At 48.1% G+C, this 22,940-nt stretch overlaps 1 protein-coding gene and 1 long non-coding RNA gene across 5 annotated transcripts in view; both read right to left on the bottom strand.

Moving 5' to 3' along the window:
- Positions 1–22,940, bottom strand: part of add3 (adducin 3) — a 59,791-nt gene that overhangs the window by 7,410 nt on the left and 29,441 nt on the right. For all 4 annotated transcript variants that reach the window (XM_031905005.1, XM_031905003.1, NM_001006857.2 and 1 more), the window contains 9 exon segments: positions 18,395–18,527; positions 17,590–17,732; positions 17,163–17,243; positions 16,658–16,807; positions 15,059–15,202; positions 14,851–14,949; positions 14,585–14,767; positions 13,738–13,998; positions 13,437–13,556 (listed from right to left, as the gene is read on the bottom strand). In XM_031905005.1, the coding sequence (XP_031760865.1) occupies positions 13,437–13,556; positions 13,738–13,998; positions 14,585–14,767; positions 14,851–14,949; positions 15,059–15,202; positions 16,658–16,807; positions 17,163–17,243; positions 17,590–17,732; positions 18,395–18,527 (1,314 nt within the window).
- Positions 18,553–20,428, bottom strand: LOC116412107. The gene is made up of 2 exons (XR_004223554.1): positions 20,354–20,428; positions 18,553–20,190 (listed from the first exon to the last, which is right to left on the bottom strand). It is a non-coding gene; the product is annotated as an uncharacterized LOC116412107 (long non-coding RNA).

Below are 22,940 nucleotides of genomic sequence, written 5' to 3'. Positions count from 1 at the left end.
AGACGGTAATGGTACCATATGCACCCCTTCCCTACCCCCACACACAGACGGTATGGTACCATATGCACCCCCTATCCTACCCCCACACACAGACGGTATGGTACCATATGCACCCCCTTTCCTACCCCCCCCCCACACAGACAGTATGGTACCATATGCACCCCCTTTCCTACCCCCACACACAGACAGTATGGTACCATATGCACCCCCTTTCCTACCCCCACACACAGACAGTATGGTACCATATGCACCCCCTATCCTACCCCCACACACAGACGGTATGGTACCATATGCACCCCCTTCCTACCCCCCCACACAGACAGTATGGTACCATATGCACCCCCTTTCCTACCCCCCCCACACAGACAGTATGGTACCATATGCACCCCCTTTCCTACCCCCCCACACAGACAGTATGGTACCATATGCACCCCCTTTCCTACCCCCCCCACACAGACAGTATGGTACCATATGCACCCCCTTTCCTACCCCCCCCCACAGACAGTATGGTACCATATGCACCCCCTTTCCTACCCCCCCCCACACAGACAGTATGGTACCATATGCACCCCCTTTCCTACCCCCTCCCCCACACAGACAGTATGGTACCATATGCACCCCCTTTCCTACCCCCCCCCCACACAGACAGTATGGTACCATATGCACCCCCTTTCCACCCCCCCCACACAGACAGTATGGTACCATATGCACCCCCTTTCCTACCCCCCCCCACACAGACAGTATGGTACCATATTGCACCCCCTTTCCTACCCCCCCCCCCCCACAGACAGTATGGTACCATATGCACCCCCTTTCCTACCCCCCCCCCCACACAGACAGTATGGTACCATATGCACCCCCTTCCTACCCCCCCCCCACCAGACAGTATGGTACCATATGCACCCCCTTTCCTACCCCCACAGACAGTATGTACCCATATGCACCCCCCTTTCCTACCCCCCAGACAGTATTGTACCATATGCACCCCCTTTCTACCCCCAGAGAGTAGGTACCATATGACCCCCTTCTACCCCCAGAGAGTATGGTACCATATGCACCCCCTTTCCTACCCCCCCCCCCCCCCACACAGACAGTATGGTACCATATGCACCCCCTTTCCTACCCCCCCCCCCCCCACACACAGACAGTATGGTACCATATGCACCCCCTTTTCCTACCCCCCCCCCCCCCCACACACACAGACAGTATGGTACCATATGCACCCCCTTTCCTACCCCCCCCCCCACACAGACAGTATGGTACCATATGCACCCCCTTTCCTACCCCCCCCCCCCCCCCAGACAGTATGGTACCATATGCACCCCCTTTCCTACCCCCCCCAGACAGTATGGTACCATATGCACCCCCTTCCCTACCCCCCAGAGAGTATGGTACCATATGCACCCCCTTCCCTACCCCCCAGAGAGTATGGTACCATATGCACCCCCTTTCCTACCCCCACACACAGACAGTATGGTACCATATGCACCCCCTTTCCTACCCCCCAGAGAGTATGGTACCATATGCACCCCCTTTCCTACCCCCACACACAGACAGTATTGGTACCATATGCACCCCCTATCCTACCCCCACACACAGACGGTATGGTACCATATGCACCCCCTTTCCTACCCTCCCCACACAGACAGTATGGTACCATATGCACCCCCTTTCCTACCCCCACACACAGACAGTATGGTACCATATGCACCCCCTATCCTACCCCCACACACAGACAGTATGGTACCATATGCACCCCCTATCCTACCCCCACACACAGACGGTATGGTACCATATGCACCCCCTTTCCTACCCCCCCCACACAGGACAGTATGGTACCATATGCACCCCCTATCCTACCCCCACACACAGACAGTATGGTACCATATGCACCCCCTTTCCTACCCCCCCCCCCACACAGGACAGTATGGTACCATATGCACCCCCTTTCCTACCCTCCCCACACAGACAGTATGGTACCATATGCACCCCCTTTCCTACCCCCCCCACACAGACAGTATGGTACCATATGCACCCCCTTTCCTACCCCCCCCCCCCCACACAGACAGTATGGTACCATATGCACCCCCTTTCCTACCCTCCCCACACAGACAGTATGGTACCATATGCACCCCCTTTCCTACCCCCCCCCCACACAGACAGTATGGTACCATATGCACCCCCTTTCCTACCCCCCCCCCCCCACACAGACAGTATGGTACCATATGTGATAGGGATTAAATTACTAAATGCTGTGATAGGGGCTAAATTGCTTAATGTTGAATTAACACAATTTTGTTTTGAATCATGAAGGCCTGTGAATGTGTTACTTCAATTGTTATGATTATCCTCATTATCTTGTCTTTGTCCAAGTTGCTCTGGCCTTGGGTATCTCAGCTTATTTTCAAGGCTAAGAAACCGTAATAAGCTTCAGTAGCCATTTTAATGAATTTCTGTTATTTGCTAATAACTGTAAGGCATATGTGCCCACCCATGCTACGTAAGCATAATGGGATGTGTTTACCTATCTACTATAAAAGTAATATCAAAACAAAATAAATTTGTACTTGTTTGCAATACACATACTGGTTGTATCGTTTGTACAAGTTCCCTGATCAGCGCACATGCGCAGACGATATCAGATGTTTCGCCGACGCACAGATTAAATCGGACCGGTCCGTGACTGCTTATAGGGACAGTGCTACAGGTGCACAGACAGAGTTACAGAGATTTACCCTAACAGTTCGTGCTACAGGTGTTACGAACAGAGATTACAGGATTTAACCCTTTCAGTTCTGGTGTCAGGAAGTGGGATTGGCGACGGGGAAAATCCAGTGGTAAGTAAGAATTTATGTCTAAATTTGACAGTTTTCGTCTTACCCCTGGCTCTTCTCTACAAGCCAATCTAAAAAGGGTTCAGTTAGCAGTCTACAGTCTCTTACGTGTTGAGACAGAGATACAGAGATAATAAGAGAATTAGGGATTCTCAGGACGTGTGTGGGAAACATTATTTACTGACTGATTCGTCTCTGCATGTGTATTCCTGTGTTGTCCTGTCTTTGTTATATGTACCTGTAACTGTATTTTATGTATCTGCTCATATAAGCACACCTGGTATTAAGAGTGATCGCAAGTCATTGTGGGTCTTGTTGGGACCTTGATCTCAGTTCAGCCCTAATGACTTTGCTTTGCCAAATGTGTTTATATTTTCAATTTTGGAAATTTATGGTATTAAGATTTGATCGCGAGAGAAAATTAAAGGTCCTGTTGGATGAATTACTGTTTGTCTGTGTTGTATCTTTGTTATTTTCTTTAAAAGTAAATGTTTTTAATATCGTAACACTTATATTTTTAAACTGGTCATCTAAAATTTATTACAACATTAAGGAATACCTCTGACTGAGCTAGGGTTTTGTAGGGACCTTAATCCCAGTACAGCCTGTTTGCTTTTTTGGAATTGTTGCAATTAATTTTCATTAAATGAAATTGAAAATAAAGGAAATAATAATGCTAAGAAATTACTATTACTCATTCGTGATAAACTTGCAAGGAATACTGAACCTGGTGTCAGTATGATTCTATCGGTGCGCACCCACACGCTTTGTTGAACTAATTTGGACAGGAATAAATACCGTGAGGACTGATTATGTCTTTAACAATTTGAGCCCAATGTGAGACTGCAGGTTTTGTCTGCCTTTAAGCCAAATATGAGAATTCCAGACAGTTGACACGGAATGGGACGGAGACTGATCACCTCCGGGACACGATAGGAACCTAGGTTTTAGTTTCTTTGCCGTGTCATCCCCATATCCTATTGTGAATTAGTCTGTAATTCTCCAGTGGCTTCTTGGCAGCCAGCAAAGACAGGTTCCTTAGAATTGCAGCTCATTTTAACGGAACCTGCACATGGTATATATTGCCTGATGTTCTGTTTTTCTATGTTTTCTTTTGCCTCCCTATAATTGGTCTCTGTTAACAGTCTAAGGTTGTGTCTATGATGTTCAGTAGCAGGAGGATTCTTATGTGCAGGGATAAGAGGGGTTAATGGTTACATTCCAGCTGAGAGGTCGACATGTTGGAAAGGGGATAGTCACTGCGATTGTGTGTGTGTGGGGTGTCATAGCTTTGATGGGTTAACCTAGTACAGTGTGCGGGAGAGCTATGTTGTGTCAAAATTGTGTATTTGAACTTTTCTTTGGTATTACAGAAGGGATGTTAGAGTGTGAATAAGATGAGTAAAAATGAGTTAGAAATTTAGGACCCTGGATATCTCTTTCTACTGGGTTCCAGGGATCAAACCAATAGTAAGGTGGAGGAAGGGATCTCAGTATGTGAGCTGATGGCAGTCAGAGAGGGGAAGGAATATCAGATAAAAAGGAAAGAAAGAAATTGTAAACTGTTTTTCTTTAAAATTTTGTTTGGGTCGGTTCCCAGATTAAGGTGTTACTATTATTATTATTATTAACATTTATTTATAAAGCGCCAACATACCCCGCAGCACTGAATGTTTGTCTCCCCAACAGTTACAATTACACTCTGATGCTTTAACTAATTTTGTATCTCTAAAAAAAATGGTCCATCTATCTACATACAGAAATTTCCCCAGAAACCTTAACAAATTGCATAAAGCGTTTTGATAAACTCATCCATACAGAAATCTGGAGGGAGCAAAACTTTAGACTAATCCATCTAGCCTATAAAGGTTTTAACTTTGATTGCAAAAAAAAAAAAAAAAAAAATTTTTCCTTAAAAAATTATCCCAAATGTAATACACCGCTTCCAAACATTATTCATCTACTTTGGGATTGCCCTCATATTAAAAGTTTTTGGCAAGTCATTGAGAGCCATTTAAAATCTATATTGGACTTTAAACATAATCTGACTCCAAAATCTGCCTTATTAAATTTTTCAGAAGACATTATACAAGTGTCTCGCCTAATTCAGCCTAAATTTGGGAACATTTCCTACTCCATAAATTACCTGAACATTATTTTGGCAGCAGCAAAGAGGATTATTTTACAAATTCTCTGTACAAATGAAGCCATTGCTTTCAAATTTAGTAATACAAAAACCCGCACAAGATTCTTATCTAAATGGAGATTCCTCATGCATACCCTTTCTCCCAATGATAGTTCTCATTTGGACTCATTTCCTTACTATCCATAGTTCCATGAATATTTCCAAACTCTACTAGCCTGTTTAATTGTATCAATAAGAATTGTTTAATGTAGTATTAATCTTATCCAATTGTATCACAATAATCCATGTTTTTCTGCCATTACCTTTTCATCCATAGTCACTTGTAAAATTGTTTGAATTACTCGTTGTATTGATCTACTTATGTACCTTATTAATCCCGTTTGGGATTGTTTGTTTCCCAATGATTATTGTACTTGTCTAATATAATAAAAAAAATAATTTTGTATCTCAATTAACTTATGAACTAACTAAAGTGCATGGCCAGGTGTTCTCTTTTGTAACAGATCCCATCTTCACTGAGGGAACTGCAGCCCGAGGACTAAGTGATGCTAAAGGAATCTGTTTGGAACTACACCTCCCACTGCAAAAAGACCCCAGCCCTGGAAGGAACACTTACATCCGTGCAAAGATAACTTATATCCTTTTATATTATTATTATTATTGTTAACATTTATTTATAAAGCAATCAATAACCGATACAAGAGGTGAAGAGGGCTCTGCCTAAAAGAGCTTTTCTGTGTGTTTACAAACATCTTACTAGGCCAAGAGGTAGCAATTAGATAGAAAAATGGGGTTACGTAGTTCTAGTACAACTCCTTTAATACACAGCCTAACAAAGCTATGCCCTTTCTCACTGTAGGAGATTCATTAATTATGAAACCCCTAACTCCTTCAGATTTTAGGAACATTTTAATAAATGCTCTAGATCCTAGAAAAATCCTGGTGCCTGCCTTATCTATCCTGTATGTATGTATGTATCAGGGTCAATGCATGTAGAAATGGAAAGATTATGGACTGATGGTCTATGGCAGTTGCTTTAGCCTGTAAACAAAAGGTTTCAGAGAATGTTAGAGGACATATGGCACAATTAAAGTTATAAACTTGTTTTAGTTAATTTCTGAATGGCCTAGCCTCACTGCTATTTTTATAAGAAAGATAAGAAAGTGTTAGAGAAAGAAGCAGCATGTTTGAGAGTACAAAGAAAGAGAAACGGGATATCAGTAGATTTCAAACGTAACTAGTTGACTGTACACCATACAAAGCTTCTATACACCCGCATTCTCACCCTGTTATCTCAAACAGTATCCTATCAGTAAATGGTATTTGTCCCCTTGTTAACTCCTTCCTACAGCAAGGCAAGTCACGCCTGATTGTTCTCCCCTTACAACACACCAGTCAACCCAGTGCCTAAAATAAAAAAAAAAAAAAAAAAAGGGGTCTGAATATTGTTTAATCCAAGACCTAAGGGCCATTAACACTTTAATTACACTTATTGTGTTCATTATTCCTGATGTGACAGTTCTACTTACATCTATACCCTGTGATGTGTTTGTATTCACAGTTTTGATTTAAAGTAATGTTTTTTTTCCTCGGTCCCAGTTGACCTTGAGACACAGTTACTATTGGCTTTTATTTTTGATGGGGCCTAATATACCTAGACCCGTCATCCCTGGGGTTGTTGGATTTCATCAGTGGCCATTCCCTGATGCTCCAAAATTCCTTGAAGTCATGGACTCCTAGCCATGGTTCCGTCCTGCTTCAGTACGTCAATGACCTACTGTTGTGTAGCCCTAATCAGGCTGCTAATGTTGCTCACATGGTTTGTTTTTTACAACACCTTGCACTTGAAGGTCACAAAATTGCTAAACACAAAACTCAGATGGGGGCTGAGTCTGTTGAATACTAATACAATATTCTTGGGCAGTGCACAAGGAAAGATCAATATGTGTTAATTGTATGGTCACCAGCTATGCAAAATGTGTTTTATCAGCTTAATAAATCTCTGGTTCGGGCCCCTGCTTTGGGACTACCAAATTATTGTAAACCTTTTCTTTTGTATGTTAAGGACACCTGTAAAACCATGACTGCAGTCTGTGCTCAGGAGTCTGGAGGCAATTTGCGTCCGGTAGCCCATTTTTCCAAAGTAATGCTTGTTCCGGTACAGGGGATGCCGGCATGTCTCAAAGCTTTAGCAGCTAGTGCTATGGCTGTAGAAATGTCATAGTCAGTCACGAATGGTCACAATACTATCTTGCATACTTCACACCAAGTCACACATTTGCTATAAAACATTACCACCCAACATAAGACTTCCCAATGCCTTAGTGGAGACATCTTGCTTGGCACGCAAAATTTTAACTATTGAATATGCTTCTACAACACAAGGTCACGCAGCAGTTTTCAATGCATTATTAAATTCTTCTAATCCTGATAGCAATCCATTATTACAAGCTCTGTGTGTTACTGAAATTCATAATAGTACTACACCAAGAAGGGATTTATAGGATATCCCTTAGAGAATACTATTAACATTTTCGTTGAGAGTTCTTGTACCAGGACCTCAGATCACGAGTACCAGGCAGAATACGCAGTTGTGCAACTCCCTGATATAGTCATTTAGTCAGGTCCATTAACTATTAACTCCTTGGGTTAGAAGTCCACTTATTATTCCCAGTGATTTAGAACTATTCAAATAAGAATATGTACATAACTTTATCATTACTTTGAATGGCAACTATGGTGATGTCTCTTTATCTTTTCGTTTACCCACACAGGAACCTACATATACCTTCTGCCCTGAAGACTCTCTTGTTGTTCTACAGATGCATCGTTATCGAAATGGGGGATTTCCATTTGGACCCAAAGCCACAGTTATTGCCATCACACCAACCTCCATTCTAACAGACTCCAGTGACCAGTGGATTCACGCTTCGAGAGTGAAACTTGCCCGAGTTGCTACCACCACCAGTACCTTCTAAAGATTATAACACTACCAAAGATGACCTCTTCTTGCCTGATAACACCGCCCCAAGACATCAGGACAGACAGAATGACCAGGAGGATGATCAGAGAGAAACTCAAGAACTGATAACTATCTGTAATGAACAGGAAATAGACAAAATATGCACTTTGGTGCAGCCTCTTATTTTCCTTTTGATATTTATCCCATTGTGAATATTACTTAACTGCATCTACTCTTCTTCATTTGCAGAAACTTTTCAGTCTCTGTTATAAGCCTCCCATTAATGACATTTTTTCTATTTCTACAACCAATTTATCTATAGTATCTAGGGTTAAACATGAAGTTTAATCACCTTACCTTATTAGTTTCTTTGTTTAAAGGTTTTAATGGGATTAGGATAATGCAATGAGGTTGGTTCAATGCTATTACTATTCACACTTAAAGATAATTTAACTTGCTCTGCTAATAATCACTGTACTATATGGAATATGTCTGCAACTTTCTCTATCTATAAGGTTCCAGATTTATTATTCTTTACTTTTCTGTTGTTTATGATTTAACCTTTTTGAATAACATTGTGTCCACTACTTATACCTGGACTTATGTCACTAATTTTTCTCTTCCTGTAGACCTTGCGTTAGTTTTTATTAATAATACTCCTATCACTAACCGCACATAGTTTATTTTTAACATCAAGTGTGTCCATCTTGATACACCTTAACACATAGTTATTCTATGTGTATAAAAATCTGTATATGTTTTTTTTTTTCTTCTCTTTTTGTCTCTGTCCTTCTTAAATAATCTTAGCCATCCTGTTATTGGACAAGCTGTTTTTTTGTTTTTCTTTTTGCCAATACCATCAAGGTTAAAATGCTCAAGGCTGAATACCAAGTAAACCACAGCTGAACCTTATTTTTTACACAAAGAATTGAATGTACTACATTCATTAGAATGTTTATCTGACTATTCTGTAATGATTACAGTTGTCCCACAGTATGTTTGCCTAGCTACAGACTTTCCTGTCGGTGCTTATGCTGTTGATTCTTCTCTATCTTTTAGTGGCTGCTTTGCCAAATGTCACTCTGCTACGATGTTTCAATTGTACTTACTATTTTTCTCCCATTTCCTTCTGTTCACAAGTCATTCATGTATTTCCCATCTGCTTTACCTTAGATCAGTATCAGATCCCTATATCAGTGTACTGTTCCTTAATCACTGATAATACTAATGCTATAGCCGCTTGTCACATGACCAATAACTGTATGACACAGCTATTAAAGGAACAGTAACACCAAAAAATGAAAGTGTATAAAAATAATTATGATATAATGTACTACTGCCCTGCACTGGTACAAAGACTACTATAGTTTATATAAACAAAGCTGCTGTGTAGCATGGGGGCAGCCATTCAAAGGAGAAAAGGCACAGGCACATAGCAGATAACAGATAAAACACTATTGTATTCTACAGAGCTTATCTGTTATCTGCTATGTAACCTGTGCCTTTTCTCCTTTTTTCCAGGTTGAATGGCTGCCCCCATGGCTACAGAGCAGCATATTTATATAAGCTATAGTACTGTTCTTTAGCAAATACACAACTTTACCTGTGCAGGGTAATAGTACATTATATTTTAAATACTTTAATACACTTTCATTTTTGGCGTTACTGTTCCTTTAAAACAGTAGCAACTTAGAACAAGTTAATACCCCTAGGATTTCAAATACAGGACAATTTACAGCATCATTGGTATGATATATTCTCAGGTTGGTCACACATTGGCTATTCTATTGTTCAAAGCTTCTTCTATCTGTTTATCATTGTTGTAGCTATATTTGTTTTGCTTATTTTTTGTTCAACTTGTATTTGTCATGTACCTTTTTCAAACACATACAAAAGATGATTTCCATTTCTCAACTAGAACAACTCAAATTAATTCCTGCTATAGATTCCTCACTACCTTTCAGTGGTTGCCTCACTAACGTCACCCTTTTACGTTGGTATAATTATACCTATTATTTTTCTCCTATCCCCACTGTCCATCGTTCCTTTGTGTATTTCCCACCTACCTTACCTGTAGGATCAGATTCCCAATACTGTACATCAATCACTTATTATCCATTACACTAACATGATTGCTGCTTATCGTAAGCATGATACCCAATTGCATGACACTGCTATTAAGACTGTTGCTACCAAGAACAAATTGCTCTCTCTGGGCTCTAAAATTCAGAATGAACTGCAACCCCATTGGTATGATGTCTTCACTGGCTGGTCTCCTACAGGTTCTGCTATTATTCAAAGTTTTTTTTTTTCCGCTTCTTGCTGTTATTACTGTGTTTGTTTTACTTGTATTTTTCAATTTATATCTCTCATGTATTTTTCGTAAACGTATTCAAAAAATGATTTCACAAGCTCAGTCTGAACAACTTAAGCTTATACATGCTTCACATATGTAGTCACTTTTGTGACTAAAAAGGGGGATTGATAGGGATTAAATTACTAAATGCTGTGATAGGGGCTAAATTGCTTAATGTTGAATTTACACAATTTTGTTTTGAATCATGAAGGCCTGTGTATGTGTTACTTCAATTGTTATGATTATCCTCATTATCTTGTCTTTGTCCAAGTTGCTCTGGCCTTGGGTATCTCAGCTTATTTTCAAGGCTAAGAAACCATAATAAGCTTCAGTAGCCATTTTAATGAATTTCTGTTATTTGCTAATAACTGTTAAGCTGGCCATACACGTGGCGATCTCACGATGTTTCGTACGACCATCGGTCGCACGAAACATCGTCAGATCCGCCACACACCATTCAGGGCTGAATCGGCAGGTAAGGAGGTAGAAACAATAGGATTTCTACCTCCTTCTGCCGATTCAGCTCTGAAGGGAGAATTTTGGTCAGGCGCCTTCTATGGCCCCCGATCAAAATTTTCTAACTTGGCCGATCGGCGAGCCGACTGATTTCAGCAGCTTCCTGCGATATCGGTCGGCTCGCTGACATGCCATACACGCACCGATTATCGTACGAAACGAGGTTTCGTACGATAATATCGGTGCGTGTATGGCCACCTTAAGGCATATGTGCCCACCCATGCTACGTAAGCATAATGGGATGTGTTTACCTATCTACTATAAAAGTAATATCAAAACAAAATAAATTTGTACTTGTTTGCAATACACATACTGGTTGTATCGTTTCTACAAGTTCCCTGATCAGCGCACATGCGCAGACGATATCAGATGTTTCGCCGACGCACAGATTAAATCGGACCGGTCCGTGACTGCTTATAGGGACAGTGCTACAGGTGCACAGACAGAGTTACAGAGATTTACCCTAACAGTTCGTGCTACAGGTGTTACGAACAGAGATTACATGATTTAACCCTTTCAATATGCACCCCCTTTCCTACCCCCACAGACAGTATGGTACCATATGCACCCCCTTTCCTACCCCCCCAGACAGTATTGTACCATATGCACCCCCTTTCCTACCCCCCCAGAGAGTATGGTACCATATGCACCCCCTTTCCTACCCCCCAGAGAGTATGGTACCATATGCACCCCCTTTCCTACCCCCCCCCCCCCCCCACACAGACAGTATGGTACCATATGCACCCCCTTTCCTACCCCCCCCCCCACACACAGACAGTATGGTACCATCACCCCCTTTCCTACCCCCCCCCCACAGACATATGGTACCATATGCACCCCTTCCTACCCCCCCCCCCACACAGACAGTATGGTACCATATGCACCCCCTTTCCTACCCCCCCCCCCCCCACACAGACAGTATGGTACCATATGCACCCCTTTCCCCCCCCCCCCCCCCCCCCACACACAGACAGTATGGTACCATATGCACCCCTTTCCTACCCCCCCCCCCCCACACAGACAGTATGGTACCATATGCACCCCCTATCCTACCCCACAACACAGACAGTATGGTACCATATGCACCCCCTTTCCTACCCCACACACAGACAGTATGGTACCATATGCACCCCCTTCCTACCCCCAGAGAGTATGGTACCATATGCACCCCCTTTCCTACCCCCCAGAGAGTATGGTACCATATGCACCCCCTTTCCTACCCCCCAGAGAGTATGGTACCATATGCACCCCCTTTCCTACCCCCACACACAGACAGTATGGTACCATATGCACCCCCCTTTCCTACCCCCCCCCCCCACACAGACAGTATGGTACCATATGCACCCCTTTCCTACCCCCCCCCCAGACAGTATGGTACCCATATGCACCCCCTTCCCTACCCCCCCAGAAGAAGTATGGTACCATATGCACCCCCTTTCCTACCCCCCAGAGAGTATGGTACCATATGCACCCCCTTTCCTACCCCCCAGGGACCAAGCACCCCTCCTACCCACAGACAGTATGGTACCATATGCACCCCCTTTCCTACCCCCACAGACAGTATGGTACCATATGCACCCCCTTTCCTACCCCCCACAGACAGTATGGTACCATATGCACCCCCTTTCCCTACCCCCCCCCCCCCCCCACACAGACAGTATGGTACCATATGCACCCCCTTTCCTACCCCCCCCCCAGACAGTATGGTACCATATGCACCCCCTTCCTACCCCCCAGACAGTATGGTACCATATGCACCCCCTTCCCTACCCCCCCAGAGAGTATGGTACCATATGCACCCCCTTTCCTACCCCCAGAGAGTATGGTACCATATGCACCCCCTTTCCTACCCCCCACACACAGACAGTATGGTACCATATGCACCCCCTATCCTACCCCCCCACACAGACAGTATGGTACCATATGCACCCCCTTTCCTACCCCCCCCCCACACAGACAGTATGGTACCATATGCACCCCTTTCCTACCCCCCCCCCCCCCCAGACAGTATGGTACCATATGCACCCCCTTTCCTACCCCCCCCAGACAGTATGGTTACCATATGCACCCCCTTCCCTACCCCCCAGAGAGTAGGGTACCATATGCACCCCCTTTCCTACCCCCCAGAGAGTATGGTACCATATGCACCCCCCTTCCCTACCCCCCAGAGAGTATGGTACCATATGCACCCCCTTTCCTACCCCCACACACAGACAGTATGGTACCATATGCACCCCCTTTCCTACCCCCCAGAGAGTATGGTACCATATGCACCCCCTTTCCTACCCCCACACACAGACAGATGGTACCATATGCACCCCCTATCCTACCCCCACACACAGACAGTATGGTACCATATGCACCCCCTTTCCTACCCCCACCACACAGACAGTATGGTACCATATGCACCCCCTATCCTACCCCCACACACAGACAGTATGGTACCATATGCACCCCCTATCCTACCCCCACACACAGACAGTATGGTACCATATGCACCCCACCCTCATACAGACAGTATGGTACCATATATACCCCCTTTCCTCCCCCCCCCGCCACACACACAGACAGTATTGGGTTCCACAGCACTTGGGGGGGCACAGGAGTTTAGAAACAACGGACCTTGTTCCTTGTCTGCAGGACGTGGGTGGGGTTGGTGTTCATTGGAACAAACTGATTGGGGTCTTCGATTTTGATGGGGAATCCGCTGCTTGTTTTATCCTGCTGTTCGGCCTTCATCCACTGGGGGGCAACATAAGAGCAAGATGTCAGGCTAAACTGTGTGGGTACTGCCCTGTAACATGCCCACTCCCTATGCTCCCTGGCAGGTGGGTGCCACCCCGTAACATGCCCACTCCCTAAGCCCCCTGGCAGGTGGGTTCCACCCTGTAACATTGCCCCCCGCACTGTACGTAGATCTCACCATGATCTTGGTTCTGGGGCTCATCTCGCCGCTGAAGGACGCCTCGGGGACATGGACCCTCATGTAGGTGTTGGGGGAATTGAGCCAACGAGTCTTCTCCCTCTGCTGCTTCTGGGCGAGGAGTCGCAGCGGGGACTGTTGCATTGTGGGATCCTCATCGAAAGTAAAGGCGGTGACGGTGGCCGGGATCTCCACGTCGCTCTTGTGCCGGGGCTTCTCCCGTGTCAGGGGGCGCCTGTAGGCGTAGCCAGTGCGGTAGCCCTGTGGGGGGACAACAGGTACAGGTGAGCAATGGATCTGTGGCCCTTGGGGGCCTATACACAGGATGTAGCACTATGTCCCCCTAACTCTATTTCCTTGTACCCAGCTACAGAGTGTGGTGCCCGCCCAGGGGCATCCCCCTGAAACCTCAGTATTGGCAGTGGCAGCGCCGCGGGTACAGGCAGGAAAACAAACAATGGAAGTGACACAAAAGTGAATGTGCTGCAGTAATAGGAATAGCCCCCCAGAGGAGACCCCCTGCTCTGTGCTCTAATGAGCCAGCCCTACCTGTGTCTGTATGGGGGATATACACACCCCTCTATAGATACATATGGTACTGCGCCATGGAATATGGGGCCCCCCCACTAGTGCCCTATGTGGTACCCCCCTCCCCCAGCACAAACTCCTTAATACTGACAGGTGAGGGTCAGGCATACCCATCCCCGGGGGGCTCCATTACAACTCTGAGACATTATGGGTGGGCCTGGTTGCCAGGCACCAGGTGGCGCTAGTTGGCTCTCACTAGGGGTGGTTAAGTTGCCCCAGGAAGGGCTGATTTGCCCATGACGCCACCCAAGAGTCTCACCAGATTATCCAGCATTCTCATGAGGGACTCGAACTCCAACTCCCCGACCTTCCACTTGTGATCCCCTTCCATGTTAACTCCGCCCCCTCCGGCCGCAGCAACGCAGTAAGTGGTGGGTTTGAATTTCTCCAGATCCAGTAACAGCAGGTTATTAACCCCTCCGGCACCGGCCAGCGCATGAACCTGTAGGGGCAAAGAGTAAGATCAGTAGGCAGAAAGAGAAGGGCCGGGGGGCTGCATTGGATGAGTGCCCCCTGCTGACATACCTGCACCTCACAGGCCAGTTGCACGTTGAATATGTAATGAAAAGCTTCCTCCAGACTCTCCCCCAGGGCCAGGACTCCGTGATTCCTCAGAACAAGAACCTGAAAAGGGAAAAACCCATCAGGAAGTGCACACCCCCCCTTCTGGCTAAATGGACTTCCAGCAAACAGGCGTAGTTCCCCTTTAAACCAGTCGCTCTGGGCACGATACCTTGGCACTAGCTCCGAGCACCTTCTGCAGCTCAATCCTCTCCTCCTGCTCATCCAGAGACCCCTGGTAATTGTAATAGGCCACGTCCCCCAGCAGCAGGGCCTCCTGGGATATTGGGAGGATCCCGCACTTCATAGAGGAGACCTGGGGAGGAGAAGCACAGACCCACAATCAGGAGAGAAAGCACCAATGCCCAGTGATCCCACGAGAGGGGCCCCGGGACGTACTATGGGCACTGATTCTCAGGAACATTCCAAGCTGAGACCATAGGGGGCGCTGAATGGCAAGTTCTGAGATTCTCAGTCTATTTAGACAGTAAGAAAAGCTTCCGTCTGGGTGCGGCTTAAGTTCTCCTTTATTGTGGGTTGGTTGTGTAAACTTTACACTGTGTGTGTATTTGTGTAAATAAACAACTCCCAGGCACCTACGGAAACCGGTCTCTCTACAGCTCATATACGTGCGCCCAGTGTATATACAGCTCATATATGTGCGCCCAGTGTATATACAGCTCATATACACACACACAGTGTATATACAGCTCATATACACACACACACACACACAGTGTATATACAGCTCATATACACACACACACACACAGTGTATATACAGCTCATATACACACACACACACACAGTGTATATACAGCTCATATACACACACACACAGTGTATATACAGCTCATATACACACACACACACACAGTGTATATACAGCTCATATACACACACACACACACAGTGTATATACAGCTCATATACACACACACACACACAGTGTATATACAGCTCATATACACACACACACACACAGTGTATATACAGCTCATATACGTGCGCCCAGTGTATATACAGCTCATATACGTGCGCCCAGTGTATATACAGCTCATATACACACACACACACACAGTGTATATACAGCTCATATACGTGCGCCCAGTGTATATACAGCTCATATACGTGCGCCCAGTGTATATACAGCTCATACACACACAGTGTATATACAGCTCATATACGTGCGCCCAGTGTATATACAGCTCATATACACACACACACAGTGTATATACAGCTCATATACACACACACACAGTGTATATACAGCTCATACACACACACACAGTGTATATACAGCTCATATACACACAGTGTATATACAGCTCATATACACACACACAGTGTATATACAGCTCATATACGTGCGCTCAGTGTATATACAGCTCATACACACACAGTGTATATACAGCTCATATACGTGCGCCCAGTGTATATACAGCTCACACACATACATATAGTGTATATACAGCTCTCACACACACATACATACAGTGTACACACACACACACACATTACACACACACACACACACATGTAATTACCAGGCCACAGATAACCTCCTCTCCTATAACAGACTCCTCCCTACCCGTAAGCCTGAGACACAGGCAGCAGCCGGGGGAGGGAGGGGTTTGTTTACATAATGTGAAACATTCATTCAAATATCCCCACTGAACATGGGGAACAACAGCCCCACCCACACTCCCCCAGCAGGGCAAATCATTCAGAACTACCCCACAGAAATGGAGGCGGATAGGGCAGTACTCACGGCGGCTGCGGCGGGCGTGTGGATGTGGATGGCGCAGCGTACGTCCGGCCGGGTAGCGTATATGGCAGCGTGTGGGCTGAAGCCAGAGGGGTCAATCTGCAGGTTTGTGCTCCCCTGTTCTACCACCTCCCCAATTATGTTCAGCTTCACCTGCAGCAGTGAGTGCCAACAGTGAGTGGGCGGGTCACAGAGACAGTAAGGGGGAGGAGTCAGAATGGCAGGCGTAACAGGGCAGAGCCAGACAGCAGATACACTGGGTAAGGGTGGGTTAGATACAAGGGGTGGGGGCGGAGCCAGACAGCAGATACACTGGGTAAGGGTGGGTTAGATACAAGGGGGGGGCGGAGCCAGACAGCAGATACACTGGGTAAGGGTGGGTTAGATACAAGGGGTGGGGGCGGAGCCAGACAGCAGATACACTGGGTAAGGGTGGGTTAGATACAAGGGGTGGGGGCGGAGCCAGACAGCAGATACAAGGGCCGGAGTCTGAGGGGAGGCTACTTACCAAGTTGGAGGCTGAAGCCTCGGAGAAGGAGAGGCCTCTGGGCATAATCAGAATGTGATCTTGTTCTTTGGTGACTCTCACCTGCGCCAAACACAACATGGCAGCATTAGTTTCCCTGCGCTCAGCACCAACCAATGAAATTGCGCGTTTTACTTGTATGTTTATTTTCTAAATCTTGTCACGCAGCCAATTCTGAATATACAGCAACAGACGCAGGTTGGTCTAGTAACCCATAGCAACTAGTCCATAGCAGGAGGTTACTGGTCTGCTAACATCTGATTGGTTGATGTGGGCTAGAGACCTGGAGCAAAGGCTGCCATTATACTAAATGGAGAGACTGTTTCCTGGTTATATTTAAAACAATGCAATAAATGAAATATCTCGTCACTGCTGCCCCCCCAGACCCCAAAGTTACGCAGGCACGCACCGTTATGTAGGCCTTGGCTAGGTACGCCCACCCGAACAGATCCGCCAGGCGGTACATGCTGGCCAGCTTGCAGCGGGTCAGCCTCTCTCCTTTGGCCATCGTGGCTTCCATGGCGGGGTGAATGTCATTAATTGGGGCGACACCTACAGTAACGGAGGGAAGGCGTTAGAGAATGAGCCCCACTCACAGGGATCACTGGTGGCTTCCCAGCCCATAAGCACCCGGATACCCAGCAAGTACCCAGTGTGGGGCAGGGCACGTGGGATACCTTGCCCTCCTGTATATGCCCGTAGCCTGCGCCTGGGTGCCCAGCAGGGATGGGTGCCCAGCCCAAACACAGTATTTCTCTGTACAAAGTCCGTGGGCTGTACCCTCCCAGACGCTTTATGGCCCAGTCTGTGCCAGTCCCACAGTGTCACTGCCTCGGGTGCGATACTATATAAAGTGCAAGCTCATACGGTGCTAAACAGATGCACGTGCCCCACCGCTGTACTTTAACCCTTTCCTGGGCAATGTGCTGGCCCCAGCCTACCAGCGGTGCCACCCACTCACTGGACTGAACCCCCTGCTCACACTCACTGCAAGATTCCCATTTTGGGGTGCAAGTCCTGCAGTGCCCCCACAATCTGTACAGCGCCTCGGCGCTGTCAATCACAATGGATTCTGTAGAGGTTCCAATGTGGGGCGGGGGGGCTGCAGATGCTACTATAAAGGGCACATGGTACAAGCCCCCCCAGGAATATAACAAGCAGAAAAAGACATTTCAGGCATAAAAAAGGGGCCCCCAGGAAGGGGCCGGACTTACCGAGTTGGGAGGAGCCAGAGAAGGAGCTGGCCATGATATAGTCGGAGATTTGCTGCAGCGCCAGGAGCTCCGTGGGGGTGTTGCCCTTATTCATCTGCTCCTGGATCAGGGTCTCCAGGTCGTCACGGAAAGCCTGTGGCACAGGGAGGGGCAAGTAGGGCATCAGCATGGCATCTGCCCCCGGAGAGGAAAGGAGAAGCCCCAGGGGATCTCAGGGCAGATAATGGCAGCACCCAGTGCCCCAGGGGATCTGTAGGGCAGATAATGGCAGCACCCAGTGCCCCAGGGGATCTGTAGGGCAGATAATGGCAGCACCCACTGCCCCAGGGGATCTCAGCACGTGCTGCGGGGCAGATAATGGCAGCACCCAGTGCCCCAGGGGATCTCAGCACGTGCTGCGGGGCAGATAATGGCAGCACCCAGTGCCCCAGGGGATCTGAAGGGCATATAATGGCAGCACCCAGTGCCCCAGGGGATCTGTAGGGCAGATAATGGCAGCACCCAGTGCCCCAGGGGATCTGTAGGGCAGATAATGGCAGCACCCACTGCCCCAGGGGATCTGTAGGGCAGATAATGGCAGCACCCAGTGCCCCAGGGGATCTGTAGGGCAGATAATGGCAGCACCCACTGCCCCAGGGGATCTGTAGGGCAGATAATGGCAGCACCCACTGCCCCAGGGGATCTGTAGGGCAGATAATGGCAGCACCCAGTGCCCCAGGGGATCTGTAGGGCAGATAATGGCAGCACCCACTGCCCCAGGGGATCTGTAGGGCAGATAATGGCAGCACCCACTGCCCCAGGGGACGTTTCTGGCTTCCCAGGCAGGTGTGTACTGAGTGCAGGTCACTTGTGAGTCACGGCTGGGCCCCACCCACATCACTCTGCTCACAACAGGAAGTCCTGCTGCATGGATACGGGGGGGGGCACAGGTACCCCCGGCACATTGGCACCACAGGGAGCCTGCAGAATTACAATATGCATTTGCCAATATCTCCCTTTCCCACCCCAATCTGCCCAGCATCACTAGTCCCAGTAGCCCTGCAGGGCCCCCACTTGCCAAGATGGGGACAATCTATACAGGGGCCCGTGCTGCCCCTCCCCCAGTGTGCCCCCCAGGTGCCAGGGCTCAAACACTGCCTCAGCGGGCACATTCCTCAATGCCACTGCCAACTGGGACCAACCCCAGGGCACAGAAATATTCTCCCGTCTGTGCCAACCCCCACCCAGTTACCCACTGTGCCCCCCGGGATACAGGAAGCAATGAGGGGTGCAGTGACACATGGGAGCCATATGTGGGTGCCACCAGGTTAGAACCCAGGGGGGGGGGATCAGACTGCCCCTCACACTCACTAGTGACCGGATACCCACTGGGGGACAACACTTTCACTTTACAGGAAATAGTTAATATTTGTTCCCCCCCCCCCCCATTGTGATTGTGCAACCAACCTAGCCAGAGAAGAATGGAAAGAGTGACTCTCCTAATGGGATTGATTAACCCTTTCAGCACTACTGCATCCCAGTGAGAGTGGGGAGGGACCCCGATTAACCCTTTCAGCAGTACTGCATCCCAGTGAGAGTGGGGAGGGACCCCGATTAACCCTTTCAGCAGTACTGCATCCCAGTGAGAGTGGGGAGGGACCCTGATTAACCCCTTTCAGCAGTACTGCATCCCAGTGTGAGTGGGGGAGGGACCCCGATTAACCCTTTCAGCAGTACTGCATCCCAGTGAGAGTGGGGGAGGGACCCCGATTAACCCTTTCAGCAGTATTGCATCCCAGTGAGAGTGGGGAGGGACCCTGATTAACCCTTTCAGCAGTACTGCATACCCCAGTCTGCCCAGGAGAGTGGGGAGGGGACCCGAATTAACCCTTTCAGCAGTACTGCATCCCAGTGAGAGTGGGGAGGGACCCCGATTAACCCTTTCAGCAGTACTGCATCCCAGTGTGAGTGGGGAGGGACCCGATTAACCCTTTCAGCAGTACTGCATCCCAGTGAGAGTGGGGAGGGACCCTGATTAACCCTTTCAGCAGTACTGCATCCCAGTGAGAGTGGGGAGGGACCCTGATTAACCCTTTCAGCAGTACTGCATCCCAGTGAGAGTGGGGAGGGACCCCGATTAACCCTTTCAGCAGTACTGCATCCCAGTGAGAGTGGGGAGGGACCCCGATTAACCCTTTCAGCAGTACTGCATCCCAGTGAGAGTGGGGAGGGACCCTGATGCAGTACTGCAGTACTGCATCCCAGTGAGAGTGGGGAGGGACCCTGATTAACCCTTTCAGCAGTACTGCATCCCAGTGAGAGTGGGGAGGGACCCTGATTAACCCTTTCAGCAGTACTGCATCCCAGTGTGAGTGGGGAGGGACCCGTGTTCAGCAGTACTGCATCCCAGTGAGAGTGGAGGGACCCTGATTAACCCTTTTAGCAGTACTGCATCCCAGTGTGAGTGGGGAGGGACCCCGAAGTCCTTTCAGCAGTACTGCATCCCAGTGGGAGGGACCCTGATTAACCCTTTCAGCAGCACTGCATTCCAGTGAGAGTGGGGAGGGACCCTGATTAACCCTTTCAGCAGTACTGCATCCCAGTGTAGTACTTCGCATTCCCAGTGTGAGAGGGACCCTGATTAACCCTTTCAGCAGTACTGCATCCCAGTGTGAGTGGGGAGGGACCCCGATTAACCCTTTCAGCAGTACTGCATCCCAGTGTGAGGGGAGGGAAAGTGCAGGGAGTGGAGGACCCTTAAAGCAGTACTGCATCCCAGTGTGAGTTCCTTTCAGCAGTACTGCATCCCAGTGAGAGTGGGGAGGGACCCTGATTAACCCTTTCAGCAGTACTGCATCCCAGTGAGAGTGGGAGGGACCCGATTAACCCTTTCAGCAGTACTGCATCCCAGTGAGAGTGGGGAGGGACCCCGATTAACCCTTTCAGCAGTACTGCATCCCAGTGAGAGTGGGAGACCCCGATTAACCCTTTCAGCAGTACTGCATCCCAGTGAGAGTGGGGAGGGACCCTGATTAACCCTTTCAGCAGTACTGCATCCCAGTGTGAGTGGGGAGGGACCCCGATTAACCCTTCAGCAGTACTGCATCCCAGTGAGAGTGGGGAGGGACCCGGCCATGATTAACCCTCATTCAGCAGTACTGCATCCCAGTGGGGTCCCTTGTGAGCCGACGGTAACAGGCAAGTTGGCACCGCAATCCTCAGCATAGCTAGTCTTAAACCCATTTAACCAAGCACCCCCTCCATCCCAGACGTAGACCAGTGGGGAGGGACCCCGATTAACCCTTTCAGCAGTACTGCATCCCAGTGAGAGTGGGGAGGGACCCTGATTAACCCCTATTTCAGCAGTACTGCATCCCAGTGAGAGTGGGGAGGGACCCTGATTAACCCTTTCAGCAGTACTGGAGGTTATGTGATAGATACTGCCGTGCTCCCCAGTACAGGTGAGAATTGGGGAGGGACCCTGATTAACCCTTTCAGCAGTACTGCATCAGTTAACTGTGAGTGGGGTATCCCTCCCTACAGCGACGCTTGACCCCAACGTTAACCCTTTCAGCAGTACTGCATCCCAGTACTGCTCGAGATTGTTGGTGGGGAGGGACCCCGATTAACCCTTTCAGCAGTACTGCATCCGCTAGACAGTGTGAGTGGGGAGGGACCCTGATTAACCCTTTCAGCAGTACTGCGTCCCAGTGTGAGTGGGGAGGGACCCTGATTAACCCTTTCAGCAGTACTGCGTCCCAGTGTGAGTGGGGAGGGACCCTGTATTATTACCCTTTCAGCCTGAGTACTGCATCCCAGTGTGAGTGGGGGGGGAAAGACCACCCTGCGATCCAGGCCACCCCGATTATACCCTTTCAGCAGTACTGCATCCCAGTGTGAGTGGGGAGGGACCCCGATTAACCCTTTCAGCAGTACTGCATCCCAGTGTGAGTGGGGAGGGACCCCGATTAACCCTTTCAGCAGTACTGCATCCCAGTGAGTGGGAGGGACCCGATTAACCCTTTCAGCAGTACTGCATCCCAGTGGAGTGGGGAGGGACCCTGATTAACCCTTTCAGCAGTACTGCATCCCCAGTGTGAGTGGGGAGGGGACCCTGATTAACCCTTTCAGCAGTACTGCATCCCAGTGTGAGTGGGGAAAGTACAGGGAGAGACCCCGATTAACCCTTTCAGCAGTACTGCATCCCAGTGTGAGTGGGGAGGGACCCCGATTAACCCTTTCAGCAGTACTGCATCCCAGTGTGAGTGGGGAGGGACCCTGATTAACCCTTTCAGCAGTACTGCATCCCAGTGAGAGTGGGGAGGGACCCCGATTAACCCTTTCAGCAGTACTGCATCCCAGTGTGAGTGGGGAGGGACCCTGATTAACCCTTTCAGCAGTACTGCATCCCAGTGAGAGTGGGGAGGGACCCTGATTAACCCTTTCAGCAGTACTGCATCCCAGTGAGAGTGGGGAGGGACCCTGATTAACCCTTTCAGCAGTACTGCATTCCAGTGAGAGTGGGGAGGGACCCCGATTAACCCTTTCAGCAGTACTGCATCCCAGT

Source organism: Xenopus tropicalis, chromosome 7 (assembly GCF_000004195.4).
Source record: "Xenopus tropicalis strain Nigerian chromosome 7, UCB_Xtro_10.0, whole genome shotgun sequence".
Lineage (NCBI taxonomy): Eukaryota > Metazoa > Chordata > Amphibia > Anura > Pipidae > Xenopus > Xenopus tropicalis.
This window is presented reverse-complemented; position numbering and strand designations above follow the sequence as displayed.